The 24,369-nt window shown below is 40.3% G+C and overlaps 1 protein-coding gene across 5 annotated transcripts in view; it reads right to left on the minus strand.

Annotated features, from left to right (window-relative positions):
* ATXN3 (ataxin 3) overlaps positions 1–20,455 on the minus strand; it is a 37,090-nt gene extending 16,635 nt beyond the window's left edge. For 2 of the 5 annotated variants that reach the window (XM_032405801.1, XM_032405803.1), the window contains exons 1-7: positions 20,379–20,455; positions 13,318–13,482; positions 13,041–13,085; positions 10,877–10,962; positions 10,395–10,461; positions 5,676–5,763; positions 434–566 (exon numbers count right to left, since the gene is read on the minus strand). In XM_032405801.1, coding sequence (XP_032261692.1) covers positions 434–566; positions 5,676–5,763; positions 10,395–10,461; positions 10,877–10,962; positions 13,041–13,085; positions 13,318–13,482; positions 20,379–20,402 — 608 coding nt within the window. In that variant the 5' untranslated portion in view covers positions 20,403–20,455. Of the gene's footprint in view, positions 1–433; positions 567–5,675; positions 5,764–10,394; positions 10,462–10,876; positions 10,963–13,040; positions 13,086–13,317; positions 13,483–20,378 lie in introns of those variants that run through there. The other 3 variants (XM_032405806.1, XM_032405804.1, XM_032405805.1) reach the window with 3 other exon arrangements.
* Positions 20,456–24,369: the final 3,914 nt, after the last annotated feature.

Below are 24,369 nucleotides of genomic sequence, written 5' to 3' on the forward strand. Positions count from 1 at the left end.
CGCATGCTCTACTGACTGAGCCAGCCAGTTGCCCCCAAAGAGTTTATGTAAGTCAAAAATTACACATTTTCTGGCAGATAATCTAATAATATGAAGATTGTGCTGTGATGTGCATCTAAGCTAATTAAGTAATTCAAAGAGTTGATTCAAGTTTGAACAAAAAAACTTCACTAAAAATAAAAGAGAGCTAAAAAAAAAAATCACCAACAATAAAAGGACCACACATCCAATGTAAGCATAAAATGTAATTCTTGGGGCACCTGGCTGACTTAGTAGAGCATGCAACTCTTGACCTCAGGGTTGTGAGTTCAAGCCCCACACTGATGCAGAGATTACTTAAAAAAACAAAATCTTTAAAAAGAAAAAGAAAAAGAAAGTGCAATTCTTGTAATGAAATACTAACATATACTCCATACTGCAGGCTTAATTTTACCTCTGTTCTTTTAGTTGTGCTAATTCTTCTCCGATGAGTTTTGGTCTATGCATCTGTTGGACCCTGATCATCTGTAAAAGTTGGTCAGCTTCACAATCTGGCAGATCACCCTTAACAACAAATATAGAATAACCTAAAAAAAAGGCAAAAATAAACTAAAACAGCTAGTAAGAGATTAAAAATAGGTTAAAATGATAGTAGATGGAAAGGTAGCACAGTAGAGCGGAAAGAATACAAGCTGAAGAGTGAGAAAGACCTGGGTACAAACAATGTCTCTTACACTTACTGGCAGGGTGATCTGGGACAAACTACTGAAAGTCTCTAAGCCCCACTTTCTTCATCTGTAAGATAGGAATAGCCATCTCATAGAGTGACTGTGAGGAATAAATGAAATAATGTCTACAAAGGGCCCTACCAAAAGAGTGTGTGAACCAAGGAGACTACTCACTAAATGGTAACAGAGAGGCAGGTAAAGGAGTGGGGAAGAGCAAGGAGTGTGGAATCAGATGGCCAGGATTTTGGTCCTAGCTCTTCCAATTCCAAGACTGAGCATGGTCTTTGGTAAATCACTTTACCCAGCTATGTCTTGGTTTATGCAATTGTTAAACTGATGATACTGGTACCTTCCTCAGAGGGCTGTTGTGAGGATACAATCAGATAATGTGTGTAAGCAATTGTTAAACTGATGATACTGGTACCTTCCTCAGAGGGCTGTTGTGAGGATACAATCAGATAATGTGTGTAATAATGTGAAATACAGGTAAAACGAACCATCTGCAGAAACAGCTGCCCTCCCACCCTGACACACACACACGCACACACAACCCCGTCCTCACTGAAAACAGGAGTTGGGAAACCAACGCTCAAAATCTAGTCAAGGTGTTGCTGATATGGTTCATATTTTGAAAGAATTACACTGATTCAGTGTAATTTTTTATAAATATGATTTAAAGCCAAAGTTTTCCCAGCTAAATACTCCACACAAAAACTGAACATGGGTGGACTATACCTAAGTCATTCTACACAATATAAGCTTTTCTACCATAAATTTTTCTTAAACTTTGGTACTTATTACTGGATATCCTTTGTGAGCATTAAAAGATAATGAAACAATGAACAAAGATCAAAAGAACTGTTAATGGAAAAATTCAAAACAGTACATTAATATTTATTTTTTGAACAAGGACATATGATTAATATACTTTTTAAAAATAAGGACAAAATGTGCTCAGAGTTCAGATGGTCTAGCATGTCATGACAGTAAAATTGTTCCCAGATGTTAAAGTAAATGTGTCAGCACCATGGCATTCCGTGAAGAGCATCATGAAGAACAGAAACTGTCTTGTTCAGGTGGCACAGTAAATACCTCAGGTTTTATTCAAGATGTTAGCTTTCATACTAAGTATGCTGGGAAGACACTGAAGGATGAAGAGAGCAAGTGCCGTAACATGCATTACATTGTTTAAAAAGCACTCTGGGCTACTTTATCAATCTAACGTACAGGAACTAGAGTACAAGAAGAGAGAGCCTGACTAAAACAGAAAACCTGAGGGACAGCATATATTGGGAGAAGAAAAATCAGTCTTTTGCAGACACGTTCAGTTTGAAATGCTTCCTGGACTTCCCAAGTGGAGACGTCAATGTGAGGAGTTTGGTGTTCAGGATAGATGTGTAGGCAGAAGATAAAAGTTTAGGAATTATGGACGTAATGATTTTTTTAGAGATGATATCTAAAATAATGGGATAGCAACAACAACAACAATAATAGGACAGCACATAATCAAGAAATTGTTCAAGGACTGACCTCTGAGTCACTTCAACCACAAGAGATTAGTAAGGGTAAGACCCACAGAAGGAATCTGAAAGAGGCCAACGAGATTTGAGGAAAACCAGAGCACAGTGACCTGGAAGCCAAGTGTGGACAGTATTTCAAGAAGGAAGGACACACTTAGGTACCAACGTTTAGGCATAAAAGAAAAAACATACCAGTATATGAAATCAAAGAAATAAAGATACTATAATCCTAAATGTAAATGGGAAAGAACAACATGACAACAAAACCAGTAGCAATAAGCATGCTAGTACCCAGACTGATCTTTCACAGCAACATAAAGGGCAAGAAACATACAAGGTAAGCCTGAAACATCTTGTCTAATGAGAAAGAAAGCCTTCAAAAAGCTACAGTGGTCATTTCAGAAACCTAGGACTCAACTTCAAAAGGCTCCCCCTGGTCCACGTGGGACAATTTGAATATCAATATGAATAATAATTACAATGGACTGAAACACATGAACTATGTTTTGATGGATTAGTTTACCATCACATACAAGAAAACCCCAAACTAACTGGTTACCTTTGGAGGAAGGACACTATGAAACCCAACTCATCCTAAAAAGTGATAAAAGGGAAGAACATGTATCCTGCTTTTCCCATATGAACTCTACTTCAGGGTAACCAAATCACTGATCAAAGCTTATCGGTGTACAAGTATCTAGCTAATACAGGAAGGCACAATGGGAATCTAACACCACCCTTTTGCAACCCTTAATGAAATAATCGATCTAAGAACTGATCATCAATAGTTGCTCGTATCACAAAGAGAGACAACCAGACATCAAGTGCCACACCATCTGTGAAGTGTTCCACTGTCTCCCCACCCTGCCCCCAAATTAACCTGAATCTGATCAAGCCTCAAACTCTAAAGGCCAGTCTGTTGGGTATCCAGGGCTCAGAGGAAAATAAAGATGTAATCGGCAAAATTCAGAGCATGGGAAAGAACAAATGACCCATTTTCTTAAAAAAACAAAAACAAAAACAAAAAACAAGGGAAAAAAAAAGAGAAGAGGAAACCTATAGTTAGACTTCGAAGACATATCAATCAATGCAATTAATGAACCTTATTTCAACCTGGCTAACCTGTGAAAATCCTAAGACACACCAAAGAGATTGAAGATGTGAACACTTACTGCGTTATCTTATGTTATTAAACATTTTACAGAGAAAATAAGATGCTCAAAATAAGCAGGGGAAAGAAAAGGGTGTAACAAGATCAGCCATGAGATAACTGTTGAAGCTGGGTAAAGGGTACATGAGAATCTATCACATTATTTTCTCTATTTGTTTGAAATTTTCAATGAAAAAGTTTTGTTCTGTTCTACATGAGGGTATAATCAACTATACCCTCAAGTAGTGAGGTCAAATAAAAGGCAGGCTGAGAATTGAATACAAATATGAAGGTCACTGGTAACCTTGGGAAGAAGGATTTTGGTGAAATGCTGGTTATGACAGTGTGACTGGAATGAGTTCAAGAACAGGAGACAACATGCCAGAGGTGAGTCTAAGGGGAAAATAAAAATGGCAGGCAGCTGGACTTGCCTGGAATCAAAGAGAGGCTTTTTCTTTTTTGGTCAATAGAAATAAAAGGTTTATTTCTCTGCTGATAGGACTAATACAGAAAGGGGGTGAAGTGATCATGCAGGAAAGCAGAAAGGCAAAAGCAAGAGCAAAGATCTCGAGTAGGTAAGAGGAGCTGGGATCCCGTCCCAGAGTGAACAAGTTGGTTTTGGTCAGGAGCGGGGGACAATTTAGTTACTTTACTCGGCTCAACACACAGGCTGACATACAGACAGGCTGACATACAGACAAGCTGACAGATTTGCTGGTAGAAAGATGGGGAAGTTCTCTTTTCTTTTCTTTTTCAAGATTTTATTTATTTGTCAGAGAGAGAGAGAGAGAGCATGCACAAGCAGGGGGAGCAGCAGGCAGAGGGAGCCCGATGCGGTACTTGATCCCAGGACCCCGGGATCATGACCTGAGCAGAAAGCAGGCGCTCAACCGACTGAGCCACCCAGGTGTCCCAGGAAGTTCTCTTTTAATTGCTTCTGTTTTGTCAATAGAATACAAAGGAAGGCCATAAGCTAGGAGTGAGAGAGAGGGGAGTGGTCAGAGGTTTGAAGAGAGGAACTGGGAAATAAGCATCTTGGAGAGTGACAAGTGAACTTACTACAAAAACACAGTAGGAATGTCAAGTAGCCCTAAAGGATCCTTTGAAATTTGTGATCATAAATTTAAAGCAAAACCAGTCATCTGTTTTTTTTATGTTATCTGTAGCCATGTTCAGCTGCTCTGATACCGGAATGGACAAGCCCAAGATCTGATTTTAACCAGGGCTTGCATTTTATCATGAAAGTATGACAGAAAGAAGGAAAGAGGAGTTGAGGCATGCATCAGATTGATTATAATGATGGGTTACAGAAATAAGCAGGGGCAGACAGGAAGTAAGGATGTAAGGGGAAGGGTTTATTTTTATTTTTTTAAAAGATTGTATTTATTTATTTATTTGAGAGAGAGAATGAGAGAGAGAGAGCATGAGAGGGGGGAGGGTCAGAGGGAGAAGCAGACTCCCTGCTGAGCAGGGAGCCCGATGTGGGACTCGATCCCAGGACTCCAGGATCATGACCTGAGCTGAAGGCAGTCGCCCAACCAACTGAGCCACCCAGGCGTCCCTGGGTAGGGTTTAAAGAATTGTTGGATACAGACAACAGAGAAAATATGTTATAAAAATAGAAGGCGACTGTCAAAGTGTAAAATGCCTGTGATTGGGATTTGACGGTGGTACAGTTATTGGTAATGGCAAGGCAAGAGGGAAGAAAATGATCTTTGAAAATAAAAAGCAAGGTACTGAATTGGGTGAATTTTTGATGTAGAAATCACTTAAGAATGATAAAAGGAGTTCAAGTTGAGAGAACAGCGAGTCAGACTAAAAATCTTCTGTGGAAAAGGACGATCACAGATGAATGCAAAAGAGCAGGAGGGAGAGTTTACTCTAGTGTCAGGTGTTTTATTTTAGTTTTTTAATTTTGTGTGTGTGTGTGTGTGTGTGTGTGTGTGTGTCAGGTATTTTAAAAGAGCTGGAGTTTTAAGTGAAAGATAGTGGCCTAGGAGGGGCAAAGAGAAGCAAGAACAATACCCACCCCCCCCACTCTTAGCCATGGGGTCTGTGGGTTCTGGAAGGAAAAAGAGCCATCACTTAGTGGGGCTGCTAAGGAAGCAGCATCCTCAGGCGAGGGCGAAGTGTCAGTGAAAATTCTGCCCGGATGGTGTCATCCAAATCACAGATTAAAGTTCACCAAGATGATTTCACTGCCATAAAAACAGTTATTTTTATACTTACACCTAATAGAGCTAGTTTTATTTAGCTACTTTGAAAGATAACATTATAAAAATGTCAGTCTTTATTTACCTTCCTGTTGTAATTGAGCCAAGAAAAGTGCAAGGTATGTGTCTGAAATTAATTCTGGACCCGTCAAGAGAGAATTCAAGTTGAACCACTGGAAAAAAATTGTAAATATTTAAGTTAAGGCACATTATAAGTAATAAGGAAGTTCCATATGTTAAGAATAAACATAACCCATCTAAACTTACTAAGACTATCTAAATACTGGAAACACTGTAAAACCAAGATTTTTTTAAAGTAATTAAGCAATGTGATTTTTAAGAACTAAGTGTTGCAGATTTATCAGTATTAAATGCCCTTACAAATGTTTTAAAAATAAAATTTTGCTTTAAGTCATATTTTTTTTTTTAAAAGATTTTTACTTATTCGACAGAGAGAGACACAGTGAGAGAGGGAACACAGGCAGGGGGAGTGGGAGAGGGAGAAGCAGGCTTTCCACGGAGCAGGGAGCCCGATGAGGGGCTCAATCCCAGGACTCTGGGATCATGACCTGAGCTGAAGGCAGATGCTTAACGACTGAGCCACCGAGGCGCCTCTAAGTCATAAATTTTAAATCTCCCACTCCCAAAAAGAGTATAGAAATTGATAGTACTTTAACGTATCTTTATTGATAGGTGTAATTAAATCTTTTTTCAAGGTATCAGCCCAACAAAATCCTAATCACATTATACTGAAGAAAAATGAAACTACACAAAATTTTCCCACTGCTGATTAATTTTGGTCAAAAGATTTCAGGGGTGCCTGGGTGGCTAAGTCGGTTAAGCGTCCAACTCTTGGTTTCAGCTCAGGTTATGATCTCAGGGTCATGAGATTGAGCCCCATGTTGGGCTCCAGGCTCAGTGCAGTCTGCTCAAGGATTCTCTCTCCCTCTGCCCCTCCCCCTGCTCCTGTGTGCGCTCTCCCTCCCTCTCGCTCTCTTAAATAAATAAAATATAAAAATATTTCAATTGTGAGAAAACTAGACATTCCAGGAAGAGAATTTATAATTGCCAACTGATTTTACAAACATCACTAAGCCACTATCACATGTAGTTAAAATCATTTAGTCACTACTTCATAGGACTCCTAATTTAACCCACAAGATACAGAAATTTCAAAAATTACTGTCAGCATCATGACCAATTGCTTTTCCTTGATTTTGACAGAGATAATGCTTTTCCAGTCATTCATTTCTCCAAAGACAACATGCAGATGGCCAACAGACACATGAAAAGATGCTCAACATCACTCATCACAGAAATGCATATCAAAACTACCATGAGATAGCAGCTGTCAGAATGGCTAAAATCAAAAACACAAGAAACAACAAGTGTTGGCAAGGATGTGGCGAAAGAGGAACCCTCATGCTCTGCTGGTGGGAATGCAAACTGGTGCAGCCACTGCAGAGAACAGTATGGAGGTTCCTCAAAAAATTAAAAATACAACTACCCTACAATCCAGTAATTCCACTACTGGGTATTTACCCAAAGAATGCCAAAACACTACTTTGAAAAGGTATATGCACTTCTATGTTTACTGCAGCATTATTTACAATAGCCAAATTATGGAAGCAGCCCAAGTGTCCACTGACAGATGAATAGCTAAAGATAGAAGATACACACACACACACACACACACACACACACACACACAGAGGAATATTACTCAGCCATAAAAAAGAATGAAATCTTGGGGCACCTGGGGGAGCTCAGTCGTTTAAGCCTCCGATTCTTGATTTTGGCTCAGGTCATGATCTGAGGGTCAAGAGATCAAGCCCTGAGTCGGGCTCTGAGCTTAGCTCAGAGTCTGCTTAAGATTCTCTCTCCCTCCCCCTCTGATCCTCCCCCCCAACTCATGCTCTCTCTCTAAATAAATAAATCTTAAAAAAAAAAAAAAGAATGAAATCTTGCCATTTGCCACAACATGGATGGATCTAGAGAGTATAATGCTAAGTGAAATAAGTCAGAGAAAGACAAATAATGTATGATTTCATTCATATGTGGAATTTAAGAAACAGAACAAAGGAACAGAGAAAAAAGAGACAACCCCAAAAAACAGACTCTTAACTACAGAGAACAAATTGATGGTTACCACAGGGGAGGTCAGTGGGGGATGGGTGAAATAGGTGAAGGAGATGAAGAATACACTTATCGTGATGAGCACTGAGTAACCTTCAGACTTGTTGAATCACTACATTGTACACCTGAAACTAATATAACACTGTATGCTAACTATACTGGAATTAAAAACAATACACAGAAAAAAAAAGAAACTTTTCCAGTCATCTTTTTAACTCATACAAAAGAGTGTGTAATGAAAAATATAACTATAAACAAAAAGATAAATTAGAGCCAAAGATAAGTCAAAATATAACATTTCTTGTATTTGTCAAAGATAAAGTAATTTAAAATGTGAAAATTCAGTTTTATTTATTTATATATATTTTTTAAAAGGTCTATTTATTTATTTGAGAGAGAGAGAAAGAGTGTGAGTGGGGGGGAGGGGCAGAGGGAGAGAGAATGCTCAAGTGCACTCCTTGCTCAGTGGGCTGGATTTCACAAACCATGAGATCAGACTTGAGCCAAAACCAAGACTTGGACATTTAATCGACTAAGCCACCCAGGTGCCCTGAAAATTCAATTTTAAAGAACTAAAATTTTTGGGATGTCTGGGTGGCTCAGTCAGTTAAGTGTCTGCCTTTGGTTCAGGTCATGATCCCAGGGTCTTGGGATCGAGTTCTGCATTGAGTTCCTTGCCCAGCGGGGAGCCTGCTTCTCCCTGTGCTTGCAGCTCCCCCTGCTTGTGTGCTCTCTCACTCTCTTTCTCTCTCTGACAAATACGTAAATAAAATCTTAAAAAAAATAAAGAACTGAAATTTTTAAAACCTCTCAAAATAATGATGTTAAGTTTACATGCAAATCAATATAAAGGAACTTTTGGGACCAAAGTCTTCAGATCTTAGAAACATCCAGTGATTACCTTATACAGAAGAAGTAAGGAATACTTGATCATATTTTTTAAAAAATATATAAATAAAAGCCAAAGGTTAAATAGTCTTGGCAGTGTCCTGCTGGTCTTTCCTTAGAGGTGATCCCCACTCAGGTCAGCCTCTACTATGCCACGCTGCCTTCCTTGCTCTTTGTAACTCAGGAGGGACCTTTAGAAATAACCATGTCACATGAAGCTGCTTCTAGGTGGTTGACTTATAAGATAATAGTAGGGTTTCTGCTTTCGAGTGATCTCTTATTGATTTAATCCAATGCACTCATTCTTGATTTCATTTTCTTTTTTGCTCTGTATTATTTTTAAAAACAGTTTTATGGGGATGTAACTGACATGCGAGAAATTGCACACATCTAAAATGTCCAATTTGAAGTTTAACATATCCATACACCCATGAAACCATCACCACAACCAAGAGAGTTTCTGGCGCCCCTTATGATCCTCCTCTCTCACTGCTTCTTGCCTTCCTCATCCCCAGGAAACCACTGGTCGATCTGCTTTCTGTCCCAATAATTTGCATTTTCTAGACCTTTATGTAAATGGAACCATCTAGTATGTAGTATTTTGTGTCTGGCTTCTTTCACTCAGCTTAATTATTTTTAGATCCATCCATGTTATTGAACATATCAAGAGTTCATTTCTTTTTATTAGATCATTTATAATAACCCTTTTTCGAAAATTCAAAATTCTAATAAAAAGGACTTTAAATAATTGTTTCAAAAGTGGTACCATGTATACAAAGATCTTCGGTAATTGTTTACAAAAATGACATCTTAGGTACATTTCTTGATCTTAAGAAAGGCTTGTTCAAGACACATTCCATGTTCTTTTTTGAAAACAAAACAAAACAAAACAAAAAAAAACAAAGGAAAAAACCCAAAACCAGAAATGACTTTCCGTAGATGTATGTATTACATGGCATTTTGGCATGTGAATAATCTTGATATGCTAAAGCTAACATGATTGAAAACTTTTACTCATGCTGGACGTTGTTTCAGGCTTCATGACACTACTATACGTTAAACACAAATCTATAAAGTCACAGTTAACTGGAAAAACATCTTTATCACATAAAAACCCACTAAAAGTAACCACATGTGTATTGTATTAAATAGAAAGTTTTTCTTAGGATATAGTTGACCCTTGAACAATGTGGGGATCAGGGGTGCTGACCCATTCCACAGTTGAAAATCCACATGTAACTTTTGACTCCTCAAAAAACTCAACTACTAATAGCCTACTGGTGACCAGATGCCTTACTGCTAACATGAACAATTAACACATATTTTGTATAATGTATCATATACTGTTTTTTTTTAAGTGGGCTCCACACCCAACATGGGGCTTGAACTCGCAACTCTGACACTAAGAGTTGCATGCTCTATGACCAGCCAGGTGCCCCTTATATATTTATTTTTACAATAAAGCTAGAGAAAAGAAAATGCTACTAAGAAAACCATACAGAAAATACATTTACAGTACTGTAAAAAAAAATCCACATATAAGTGGACCCATGTAGTTCAAACCCATGTTGTTCAAGAGTCAACTCTGTATGGTTGTTATAAATAAATCTATAAGGGAAACTGACACTGTCTTTTAAAACTGCAAATCTCTATCAAGATTAAAACCGTACCAGACACACACATTACTGGTAAGTTTCTTCATCTTTAAGGTACCAATCCTTTACATTTAAGTGGCAAATGGAGTGCAAAATGAGAAAAAAGGGAAGGTGAGAAATATTACCTGTTTCCCTAATTTTCTAACTGTAAACCAGTGTTCTTTGTAATTGCATATAAATGATCTTTCATTTCTAGAAAAAGAAAAAAAATACATACACAAGTTGAAATAGTAGAGTTCATATTCATTTACTTTATCTACTGGCAAGTATTATAAAAAACATTAGGATTACGCTTATAGTTAAGGATCACTGGTTTTTAAGAAATTACAGAACAGTATAAATCTCTCTGCAGATTAGTGGTGCCAGGCAAAAGTGCTGGCGTCACACAGCATTTAAGGATCAGCTCTGTGCTGTGTGGTCGGACACTGAGGTGTGGGGGAGGCTCAGTGCGCAGATGTGCACGGACATCCCCAAAAGATTTAATAGGAAACTCTGAGGGACTGAAACAGGAAGCATCACAACAGAAACATTCAAAATATACTTTTATCCTTTAAGAAATTATAATTTTAAAAATCAAATTTAGGAAAAGCAAAAAAAAAAGTCTTACATGGGATCGATCCTGAGCCTCTGATACTCCGGACTGTTGAAGAGAATTAGTTCTAAACCCCAAACTTTCAAGGCATTACTTATAACCTGTTAAAAAAATAGCAACTTTCCATGAGCTAAACCATCAATTCCAAATTTAAGTAGTATAGTCATGTCAGGTGTATAAGCAATTGTACTTTATATATAATTTTCCCCAGAAGGTTATGGTTTTTTAAAAAGTCTGTGTATATAGATACACTACTAAATCCATAAAAAAAAAAAAAAATAGCATGAAAAGAGCGCTATTTACACTAGGTTTCTGGAACGTTCCAGAGAAGCACACAATTCCTAGATAAAACTGCCTCAAAAATCCAGATGTACATTCTATTCAGTGGGTACTATTCTTAAAACTAGTCCAATATAGGGGCACCTGGGTGGCTCAGTCGTTAAGCGTCTGCTTTCAGCTCAGGTCATGACCCCAGGGTCCTGGGATCGAGCCCCGCATCAGGCTCCCTGCTCAGCGGGAAGCCTGCTTCTCCCTCTCCCACTCCCCCTGCTTGTGTTCCCTCTCTCGCTCTCTCTCTCTCTGTCAAATAAATAAATAAATAATCTTTAAAAAACAACAACAACAAAAAACTAGTCCAATACATACGCACGATAATTTGGCTGCTACAGGTCCTGCTTTAGAAAAGTTATATTCAACTCACTACCTGGGATGTCAGTAGTGACAAAAATCTTGTCTATTAAAAGGAGTTCTTCCTGGGAATTTAAACGGAAGCTTTCAGAATTTAAGCTCCTATTATCATGGGTTTATAATCTGTAGGGGGAAAAAAACCCCACAGAAAACAAATCTGATTACTTCAAACTGAGAAAACAAGAGGATTTCTGAGAACTCACTCTCTGCCCTCCAAGGTGGCCAACAAAGCAGGAAGTGAACCAGGTACCAGCACAGACACAAAGCGAACGCAACGCAGTAGGCACACGTGAGCGGGCGCCAAGGGCAGCACTGCGTGCACAGGCAGCGGTGGGTGCTGGGCCTGCCCCGGCCTCTTCCAGCTCTGCGGCAGCCGCGGCGGGCTGCAGTCCCCCATGGAGCGCTGGGCGGAAATGCCGCTGCACGAGGAGGCCAGCAGGACAGCACAGGGGAGTGCAACAGAGGTATTTGTAGAAACAGGCTCCTCAGGAGAGGTTCTGAAAGAACTCTGGACACACCTCCCAGGGGTCAGAAACAGAATGAAAGACCCACAGACAAAAGGATCTCACAAGTACATGTACAATTACCCTCAGAATTCAGGGGGAGATGTAAGTTTCAAAAAAAGAAAACAAGCAAAGGCCTTAGACCATAATAAAGGAATCCAATCCTGGTAGGTGGATTTAAATGGTAGGTAATGAGGTGTTGCATTTTCTCAAATTTACACAAGTAGTAAGTTTGAAATCCTGTGACTTATTGGAATTACGGTTATCAGCATCCAGATGTAAATTAAATAGTCTCCTTTCAAAAAGCCCTGCTCTAAAAATGAAGGTTCTGGGGCGCTTGGGTAGCTCAGTCGGTTAAGCGTCTGACTCTTGATCTCAACTCAGGTCTTGATCTCAGGGTCGTGAGTTCAAGCCTCGCGTTGGGATCCAGGCTGGGCGTGGAGCCTACTTAAAATAAATAAATAAATAAATAAAAATGAAATAAAATAAAATGAAGGCTCTACAATCCTAATTTTCATGTTTATCTCTACAAAAATCTAGTACTCTAGAGTATAATCTTACACTTTTTTTCAGTTTTTTTCCTTGTGCTCTATAGCTCTTTTTTTTTTTTTTTTTTTAAGATTTTATTTATTTGATAGAGAGAGACACAGCGAGAGAGGGAAACAAGCTGGGGGAGTGGGAGAGGGAGAAGCAGGCTTCCCGCGGAGCAGGGAGCCCGATGCGGGGCTCGATGCCAGGACCCTGGGATCAGGACCTGAGCTGAAGGCAGTCACTTAACGACTGAGCCACCCAGGCACCCCTCTATAGCTCATTTTTATTTTTTTTAATAATCTTATACTCCTTGACATTATCTATTGGAGGACTTTCTGAAGGTTGTATCATTACAGTGACCATGAAAGGCTGTGAAAAGATATTCACATCAATCATATCCTCAGCTTGAACAGGGCCTGGACATAAACAACCCTTAGTACACGCTTGTGACTACTTACTTGAATAGAGAAAAAACCACTGTCATCCATATTTCCAGAAGGCTGCTGTTTAATTTAGATAGGTAGTTGAGGTGGGAGTTGAGGGTGGGGAGAGAAGGATAAAAACTGTCATTAGTGTGCATATTTAAAATAACATCTTGTGCGTTCCCATTTATACAGTCAAGAGCACAGTTATAATTAACAAGTCAGAGCCCCATAAGGAAGAATGGTGCATCCTTTTCTAAACAGTACCCACATTTAAAAAAAAAACATGATTTAGTGAGTTTAAAATCAGTACCTGTAAAAATGTGCGATAGTCTTCACTAGTAACTCCTCCTTCTGCCATTCTCATCCTTTCCTCTTCATCTAGCTGATGTGCAATTGAAGATAATTCCACAGGGCTAAAATATTCTCCTTGCAATAGATTATTCAAGCAATGTTGAGCACAAAGTGAGCCTTCTTGCTAATATTTCCAAAAGAAAAAATTCAAATGTGACTCGTTAAACAGATTTGTACAGTAGCTTCCTCTAAAGAGGAATTTAATCATTAACTTAAGGCAGCCAAACTGAACCTTTTTGGCTTTAGATAAGCATGATTAACATAAGTGCATGAGTTTTTATTTGTTAACACTTATTTTATAATTTTACCACTAATGAAACTACAATTATTTAGTTATATGATCAAAAACTTAAGAATGATTTATATTAAACAAATATCATTTTCTATCAGATATGCCAAATTTCACACTTTACTAGAAATTACTCTATAAAAAATATTAGCACTTCTCATTTTCAGTACCTAAGATACATACATCTTTGGAGGTTCCATGGCAAATTAAAAATGCTGAAATGGAATTTTAACCCCTAGAGCATTTGTATTCTTTTAACAAGACAATCTACTCAATCTAAATGCTTACTCAAGGAATTTGAAATCAATGAACAAAAGAATCTCAAGAACTGATACAGGTAAGAAAGATCCCATTTGACGTTAATGAAGACTTGTAGCTAACAAAGCCAAGGTTCTCTTCCGGAAACTCAGCGCAAAATGTATATGTAGTACGGTACAATGAGCAAAACTTCCAAAAACCACCCCTGGAGCTCATTTCCAGACAAACCAGCAAGGAGAGTTGCATCCAAGCAACCATGGGATCATTGGGATCACCGGCTTCCTATGTGGGGGGTGGAGGGAGTACAATTTCCCATGGGCCCCAGGGTTTTCAAGTGCTGGGCAGCTGGCGCTCACACGACTGGCACCCCAAATCTAAATCCAAGTTGCCTGGCACTGAGCAGTCTGCCTATCACCCCACTCCCCACAACAATGCCACCTTCCCACACTTGCCTTATAAAAAGGGAGATTCACTGGCAGATGAGATCCCTTCCTGTGAACACAGACCCCTCTGCAGGATGATGGCAGAAGATGAGAACACTTTTCTTCTGCTAACCCTGGCCTTCTAAGTTCTCCTTTTCCCCAGTATCTATGCCTTAATCCAGCCTGTCTTACCTTGTGCAATTTGTTCTGAGCTATGTTACTCAACAGACGATGACCCCAAAGAGCAACACCTGGCAAGACACATATTTTTCCTGATGAATTAATTTTCTAGGAACAAAATTCAGCTTCTGAAGATGATACAGGGTATATGCATACAACAAATAGGAACGGAGCACTGAGACAGTCTGAGTGTGAGACAGGGGACCGAGATAAGCTTATCTTCATATTTTGGTACAGAATAAGTAGCCTGAAGCTGAAGACACAATCTCTCTCTCAAGTCACAGCCACATAGTGAGAGAGAACTTGTCTCTATCTTTTTTCCTTCTACTGTATTCCTGCTGCCAGAAAGCAACTCCCTCTGAATAATACAATGTGAATTGAAGGGGGACACAGACATCCTACTAATATTCTACTGAAAAATGGGCAAGACAAGTAAGTATTCACAAGAAGATAGCCAAATGGCTAAAAAACACAAAAAGATGCTCCACTTCATTAACCATCAGGGAATGATATATTAAAACCACAATATGTTATTCCTACACATTCTCCAAAATAGCTGAAATGTTGGAGATTAGAGACATTAAAACTACTGTATACTACTGATAGACATGTAAATTAGTACAACCACTCTGGAAAACTATTTGGGGTATCTACTGAAGCTTAACATATACCAACCCTATGATCTAGCAATTCTACTACTAGGCCATAATGCCAACAACAGAAATGTAAATATACATTCATCAAAAGACATCTATAAAAATGTTCACAGAAGCACTGTTCATAATGTTCCCAACCTAAACCACCCAGATGCCCATCACAGTAGACTGGGTAAATTGTGTTATATTCACAAGGGAATACTATATGACAATGAGAATGAATTAACTACAACTACCTGCAACAATATGGATCAATCAATGTTACAGAAGACAGACTCAAGGTGCACCTGGGTGGCTCAGTTGGTTAAGTGTCCGACTCTTCATTTCAGCTCAGGTCATGATCTCAGGGTCATGGGATCAAGCCCTACATTGGGCTCCACGCTCAGCAGAGTCTGCTTGAGATTCTCTCTCCCTCTCCTTCTGCCCCTCCCCTTGCTCGCTCTCTCTAAATAAATAAAATCTTAAAAAAAAAAAAAAAAAAGAAGACAGACTCAAGAGAGTACACATTATATGATTCTATTTACAAAAGCTCAAAAACAGGCAAAACTAAACTCTGATGTTAGAATTCAGGATAGTGATTACCCTTGCAGGGGTGAAGGTACGGCAGAGGGAAAGTATCTGGAAGAGGGCCTAAAGGGAGCTTATAGAATGCAGGTAAATGTTTTGTTACCTGATCTAAGAACTATTTACACATGTGTTTTCACTTTGTGAGACCTCACTGAGCTGTACTCTGATGATCTGTGTGCCCCCAACATGTGACTGTTACACGTAAAAAAATTCAAATAACAACAAAAAGACCTCTTCTAAGATACAGCTATTTCACATATCAAGAGCTACCTACTATGGTGACCAGACACTGGATTTTCTGGTAACAATTCTAATGCAAATTTTCTGTCCGGCTGTCAGGATACATGCCTCAACTTGGTACTCTCAAACTACTCACATTTAATACATAGATTGAAATTGTGAATCCAACTATTTGTTTAAAAATTCTCTCTATAAAAAAGCTTTGAAATACAAAAAGATAAGCACTTAAAATCAAACCTTGTCTAAGTAAAACTGTACTGCTATAGGAAATATCAAGTTCTGTACTTCTAATACAATTTAATGGAAGAAAAGAACAAATTGTTCAGTCCAAATTTAAAATCATTTTTTAAAGTCACAAGATGAATCAAATTCTATATGAACCAAAAAAAATTGTACCAGGGCACCACTTAAGATTATGCATTCCCTGCGCCCAACTTATCCCCACCCTCTTCTTTCTCACAGAGCTTTAACCAAAGTTGGATAGAAGTTTATCTGTGCCATAGTCAAATTTCAGCAGTATTGAAATTCCATGATTTCAGGCCCAGACTTATTGTGTTGGGATCAGAGGATGAACAAACTGTAGGTTCAGCTTTACCAAGATATTTTATTTTACTTTTTTTAAGATTTTATTTATTTGCTTGAGAGAGAGAGAGAAAGCACAGGGCAGAGGAAGAGGGAAAAGCAGACTCCCCGCCGCCGAGCAGGGAGCCCCACGCAGGGCTTGATCCCAGGACCCTGAGATGATGACCTGAGCCGAAGGCAGACGCTTAACCAACTGAGCCACCCAGGTGCCCCTACCAAGATACCACAAATGGTAACTGTAACCACATCATTCCCTCACTGTCCCCAAAGTCTTTAGGACCAACCTGCAACTAGTTCAAATTCCCCGAGATACTACTGATTACAACAGGTTACAACAGAAACCAGGCATAAACCTAAGGGTGTGTGCTCAGAAATGGTCTAACCTAAAGGACCACACAATCAACCTAGCAGATCTTCATCTCATCTCAGTGATGATAAGGTCTCACTCCCTATTATGAGGTTCAGCAAACACAACTGAATAACAATAACCAGCATGTCTATATTGCTGGCCAGGAAGCATTCCAAGTGCTTATAACTGAGGTAGACACTTTATTATCCTCACACCACAGAGGAGGAAACTGGAGCAGAGAGACAGAATAAGTAACTTGCCCAAGATCGTATGGGTAGTAAATGGCAGAGCTGGGATTCAAGGCCAGGCAGAAGTTTCATGTCTGTGACATTACTACTTCTTCAGGGCACTCATTTGGAATTTGGTTATTCCTAAACCTCAAATATCCTAAGACAATTAGAAACCAACAATCACCAAAGGGCAAAGTGAGTATCATAGTCAAAGCTCAGCATCTTTTAAGTATTTTCATTAATTTTAAACACAATCCCAACAAGTCTGATTAACATTCTCAGTTCACATTACATTAAAAATACCAACTGAGATGGCACAGTGACAGGACCAAGAGCAGGCAGCAAGAGAAATGGTAACAAAAATGACAGAAAGCAGATACCAGAACCAAAACAAAAACCAAAACACCCAGCAGTTAGTGGCCATTTAGCATTAGGATTTAAGTTAGGGGTTGGCAAACTCTAGCCTATAAGCCAAATACAACCTGCTCCAGTAGCTAAGAATGGTTTTTATTTTATTTTTTTATTTATTTTATTTATTTTTTAAAGATGTTTTTATTTATTTTTTAAAGATGTTTTTATTTATTTTAGAGATAGCAAGCATGCATGTGAGAGGGGAGCAGGGGTGGGGGGAGAGGGAGAAAGGACCTGAAGCAGACTCCATGCTCAGTATGAAGCCCCATGCAAGGCTGGACCCCACAACTCCTGAGATCATGACCTGAGCTGAAACCAAGAGCCAGATGCTCAACGGACTGAGCTACCCAGGCGCCCTGGTTTTTATGATTTTAGATGGTTGGGTAACACACCCATACACACATACAAACAAGAATACATGAGAGACCATATATAACCTGCAAAGCCTAAAATATTTACAGAAAAATTATTTACTTTAATAAATAGCACCATACACATCTTAGAAGCTCAAGAAACTCTCGAGTCAATAAAATATTTATTGAGCAATTACTATGTGCCAGGTGCTATCTTAGGCACTGGGGACAGATCACCAAACAACTGTTAAGTTTAACTTAAAAAAGGACACTCAAAGTGAGAACTCTGAAAACGGGGAAACCAACATCCCAAGAGGAAGTAGCTGCAAGGCCTGTTGTAGGCAGGTATTTCTACGTACACAGCTTCCTTAGAACCAAAGCTGGTTCTCCGGCTCTAGCAAAGGTTAAATGTGTGTGGCAGAGGGGAAGGGAGTGTGCTAGAAAATGGCTTATTATGCTAAAACATTCCCAGAATGGACTGTATATGAGATCAACAATGGGCCCTATGGTTACAGGTGCTTTCCATTCTTGAAATACGCCCCGAAAATCTTACCAGCCTCATCTATAAAGTACATTTAAGTTGATGATAAAAGTAAAGTGTACTTATTTATTTGACAGAGAGAGACACAGCAAGAGAGGGAACACAAGCAGGGGTAGCGGGAGAGGGAGAAGCAGGCTTTCCCGCTGAGCAAGGAGCCCGATGCGGGGCTCGATCCCAGGACCCTGGGATCATGACCTGAGCCGAAGGCAGACGCTTAACAAATGAGCCACCCAGGCGCCCTGGTAAATTGTACTTAAGTATCTTTAAGCCTAGTGACTGATGCTGAAGGTGAATTTTTTTTTTTTTAAAGAATTTATTTATTTGTCAAAGGGAGAGCGGGAGCCCCATGCGGGACTCGCTCCCAGGACTCCGGGATCATGACCCAAGCTGAAGGCAGACGCTCAACCGACCAAGCCACCCAGGCATCCCTGATAGTGACTTTTTTCAGAAAGTACACCTTTATGAGGCTAATACCCAGCTTCTTCTGATCCGGTGGTTCAGTCGTTACCTTCCCTGAAATCTATCCAAATAGAGCCCCATATCCGCCAATCAGTATTTATAAAAACATATGAATCTCAAGAGGTGGTGTGGAAATGTTTAAAATTTTCCATTTGAAACATCTGGCCCTACACTAAAGCTTTTGAAAAATAGTAATAAAAATACATACATGTAGGGTCTCTTCATCCAGTCTCCTTAGCCAAGCAACTAAATTTCTCTTGTCCAAGATTCATAAATCATGTCAATCAAATCAAAAGATTAGTGATAACTATACCACTGAGTCCTTCCCCACACATAAAAACTGGTCTACTCCAGGGCCACAACGTGTTAAAATGTTTTCTATAAAGAAAAGCATTCCCTTTAACAATTTGTTCAGATTTATACTGTGCCTCTTTTGTCTTTGATGGCTTTGACTTGTGTTAATTTTTAAATGGATAAGTGATCGTTTACAAGTATTTTAACAAAACAAAATCCCTTTGCTCCTACTAAATAATAGCCTCACCAGCAACACTTTCCAAACATTAAACTATTATGAAACAACATATCATGTGCCAAAGTTGTCCTGAGGAAGGTATCACTCACACCCAAATAGCTTATGTATGTGAGAAAAGACGAGAGAGTTCCTCCACATGCCACAGCATCTTCAAGTGCGTGGTCATCCAAGAATAAAAGACAAACACTAGGCGGACAACAACACAATTATTCCAGTCCACCCCTAATACCTAATAAACGAGCTGGCCTCCTTGTCCGGAAAGATGCAACTACCAAAAGAAATGAAACCTAAACATCCCGTAACAAAAACTCTTGTGACGACTTCCCTATTTAGGGACGCGGAGGATTTCCAACCTCACTTCCCTAAGTGTCAGGCCCTACATGGGACGAGCCAAGGACCCCGCCCTCGGGAGGCTCCTGGACCTAGTGCAGGAGGACAAGAACACAACCCCAGAGATCTAAGTGTATGGGAGGTTCCACTATAGAATTGAGGAGCCCAGAGAAGGAAAAGTTAATTCTGCCAGGAGTAGGACTGGGGGAGTGGGGTGGAGTTGGGAAGGGTCGAGGGACTTGTCCAAGAGATGACTAGCTAGACACCTAGGGAGAGTGGAGAAGGGACTGGAGAACGAATCCCACGGAAAGTGGAGGGCAAGCGCAGGAGCTAGCCCAGTCGGTGCCACTCCTCTCCCGTGCCCCATGGCGCCCCCGGCCCTGCTTCACTCCCTCCCAGCTCCCCGGCGCCCCCGGCCCGGGACTCCTCGGGCACCCGCCTCCGGGGCACAGGGTGCTGTGGGGGCGTTGGTGAAGCTCCCCTCCCTATGAAGCTCCTCCGCCCGGCGAGACTGGGATGCGGGCGACTCGGGCCCCCGCCAGCGCTCCCGGAAGAGGAGATACCACGCCCCACCGCAGCCACTGCACCGCAGACAGCTCCCCACCGAACGCGGACACTCACTTTCTCGTGGAAGATGGACTCCATGTTTATTTGTCTGGAGCCAACGGCCCCCGCGCCGAACCACCCCCCTCCAGCCCCGCCCCTCGGCCCCACCCCTCCTCCCACCCTGCCCCGCCCCGCCTCGAGTCGCCCCTGCCCACGTGCCTCGTACAGACCAATCATCCCCGAGGATATGAATCACGTGGAACGAAGAGCGAGTGAACGCCAGGGCGGTAAATGCGAGCACACGTGACCTTTGTAGCGGGTCCTCCCATATCCCTTTATCTGGCCGGCTGGGGGTGTTGCAGCGCCACCTACGGTCTGGAGGAACTTCTCTGCTTCCCACCCATTGCTATGGATTTTTAGGCTATTAAGGGGTCTGGATAAGGAACGCCTGGGTTCTGTGTTTTTTTATGTTTTCCACTTTGTACTTTCTGCTTATCATATGTACATATAATTATTTACTATCTTTCTCCTCTTTCCCCACTGAAAGCCTGATTAAGAAAAAGACGTCATTGCATCCCCCAACACCTAGCGCTTGTGTAAAAATGTAATTAATATTTATAAAGAGCTTACTGTAGGGTAGGCATTCTTTTTTAACTACTTTGCATATATTAACGAATTTAATACAACGACCTTTGATGTAGGTGTTGTTATGATCCCTATTTTACACATGAGGACACTGATGCACAGGGAGGTTAAGAAAAGAACTGTCTCCAAGGTCAACTAGTGAGTTGCCCTTGCTGGGGTTTAAATCCAGACACATTGTTTCTAAGAGTCTGCATTCTGACCCTGAAGAGGAAACATGACTTGGGGGAACTGAAAAGTCCAGTAAAGTGGGGGAAGGGGTTTGATGAAGCTGGAGGAGTAGAAAAGAAGCAGATTTTGCACCTTGAAATTAGGTTAAGGAAGGTATGCTTTTTAAAGACAGCTGGGGAGTTATATAAAGTTTTTAAAGAAGAGACGCTCAGATTTGCATTTTATAAAGATCACTCTAGTTGCAAAAAAAAGCTGATGCTGTGGAAAGAATCTTGGGAGAGATGATGGTGTTTGGGCAAGAATAATGACCTGCAGTGGAGAGGAGACCATTTTGAGAGATGATTAGTAAGTGGGGAGACTCAACAGAACTTGGTGAGAGTGGAGAGTGAGGGACACAGAAATGTTAGGGATGATGTCTGGGTTTCTGCCCTAGGCAGCCACTGTGGCAGGAATAGTATTCACTAAGATAGGGAATACTGGAGGAAGGGGCAAAGTTTGGGGAATACCTATGATACGTAAGACGAGTAATGAGTGGAGGTTATCTATCTATCTATCATCTATCTATCTATCTCTATCTATCTAAATGGTCTGGAGTTCAGGGGCTTGGTTTTGCTGTAGAATGGGGAGTTAGTGAATAAAATCATCTAGGGGAAAAGGAAGAGATTGAAAAGAGGATCTAGAGTAGAACCCTGAGGGTAGAGAAGGAATAGCCAAGGAGAAGAGAGGAAAAGCAGGAGAGTGAAATTATCAAAGCCCTGAGAAGGGAATGTTTCAAGAATCAGTGTCGGTTGCTGCCAAGAGGTCCAGCAACATAAGGACTTACAAGAGTCCACTAAATTGTGTTGCTATGGAGACCATTGGGGACATTGGTGAGTGCAGGCTCAGACTAACAGAAGGGGCAGCAGGAGGTAAGGAAATGGAGAGTACCAGTGAGGACCAGGTGTTCAAGGGTAGGATTTAGTTACCCTTTTCTGAATGCCCCTGTGTGCACAGTCTACACTCCCGCATTGGGGAAAACAGTCCATGCATGTTCTTAAGGAACTGTGGCCTAATTGGGGAAACAAATTATGGTCTCATGAAGTGAAAAAATATGCAAACCATTTTTTCCCGATTTATTTTTAAAGAAAGTGTGTACAGAAACACGTATCTATTTTTTTTTGTTGTTGTTCGTATACATTACAAATCTCTGGAGGAATATACAGAAAACCCAGAGGTTATGTATGTGTTTGAGATGGGAAGGGAACTAGGCATATAGGAGACAGGGATGGGAAGGAGACTTCTCACAGTATACAGTTTTATTCTTGACTTTTAAACTAATGTATTAGTTATTCAGAAAAAAAAGTGCTTGTATTCATTTCCTATGGCTGCTGCAGCAAATCATCACAAACTTGGTGGCTAAAACCAGAAATTTATTCTCTCACTGTTCTTGAGACCAGAAGTCTGAAACCAAGGTGTCAGCAGGGCCATGCTCGATGGTCACAGGGAGAATCCTTTCCTCACTTCTTCCAGCTTCTAGAGGCTCCTGGCATTAGTTGGCTTGTGGTTGCAGAACTCCAACCTTGGCTTTGGTTTTCATGTGGCCTTCCTCCTTCTGCGCCTTCTAAGTACCAATGACTGGATTTAGGTCCTACCCTAATCCAGGGTGATTTCATACTGAGATCTTTAATTAATTACATTGGCGAAGACCCTATCAGTGATAATTAGGGAGTATCATTTTATTGCAATGTTACTTCTCCTAAATTCAGTATGACCTAAAACAAAATGTTTTCTGAAAAGAGGTAGTTGAATACAACAGATGACATGTAAACATACGTGAAACCATGCTTGTGGAACCAACAAACAAGAAAATGAACAACCTATACCCCAAAGTTTCCTTGTGCCGCCTTGTAATTCTTACCTCTAACCCCTTTCTGCACTTTGCTCCTCCAGGCAACCACTAGTCGGCTTTGTTACTATAGTTTACAGTGTCTAACATTTTATATAAGTGGAACCATAAAGTGTGTGCTGTCTGGCCTCTTTCATCCGGGATAATTAATTTGAAATTCATCAACGTCAGAGCAATAGATCATTCCTTTTTTTAATGTAGTATTCCATTGTATGGATTTAACACAATTTATCTATTTGTTGATATACATTTGGGTTAGCTCTAATTTTTGGCTATTATAAATAAAGCTGCTATGAACATTCATGTAAGTCTTTGCGTGAACATATGCTTTCCTTTATCTTGGACGAATACCTCAGGGTGGAATGGCTGGGTCATATGGGAGGTGTTATTTTCATTTGAAACCACTAAACCGATTTCCAAAGTGGTACAACTCCTGGCAGCTACATTTTACATTCCTGCCAGCAGTGTGTGAGGTCCAGTTGCTCTGTACCCTTGCCAACACCAGGAACAGGATCAGTCCTTTGATTTTAAACATTCTAATAGATGTGTAGTGGTATCTCATTGTGGCTTAAATTTGCATTTCCCTAATGACTACTGATGTTGGGAGTCTTTTCATGTGCTTTATTTACCATCCTCCTATCTTTTTTTGTGAAGCGTCAATTAAAATCTTTTGCTCAGGGGTGTCTGGGTGGCTCAGTCAGTTAACCTTCAGCTCAGGTCATGATCCCCAGGTCCTGGGATCAGGTCTCCCACTGGGCTCCCTGCTCAACAGGGAGCCTGCTTCTCTGTCTCCCACTGCCCCTGCTTGTGTTCTCTGTCAAATGAATAAATAAAATCTTAAAAAAAAAAGATTCTTTTGCTCATTTAAAAAATTGGGTTCGGGGGGCACCTGGGTGGCTCAGTCGTTAAGTGTCTGCCTCCGGCTTGGGTCATGATCCCGGGGTCCTGGGATCAAGTCCTGCATCGGGCTCCCTGCTCAGCAGGAAGCCTGCTTCTCCCTCTCCCACTCCCCCTGCTTGTGTTCCCTCTCTCTCTCTGTCAAATAAATAAATAAATAAAATCTTTAAAAAAAAATTGGGTTCGGGCATCTGATTGGCTCAGTTGGAAGAACACTTGACTTGATCTCAAGGTTGTGAGTTTGAGCCCCACATTGGGTGTAGAGATTACTTAAATAAATGAGTAATTTTTAAAATTGGGTTATATTACTAAGTTATAAGGGATCTTTACATATTCTAGATAGAAGTTCTTTGTTGTATATTACATTTTGCAAGTATTTCCTCCCAGTTTATGGCTGCATTTTCATTTTCATAAGTGTATTATGAAAAGCAAAAAATTTTAAAACTAGTTCATACTTTATGTGTTGCATTT

Source organism: Phoca vitulina, unplaced genomic scaffold (genome assembly GCF_004348235.1).
Source record: "Phoca vitulina isolate PV1807 unplaced genomic scaffold, GSC_HSeal_1.0 scaffold7, whole genome shotgun sequence".
NCBI lineage: Eukaryota > Metazoa > Chordata > Mammalia > Carnivora > Phocidae > Phoca > Phoca vitulina.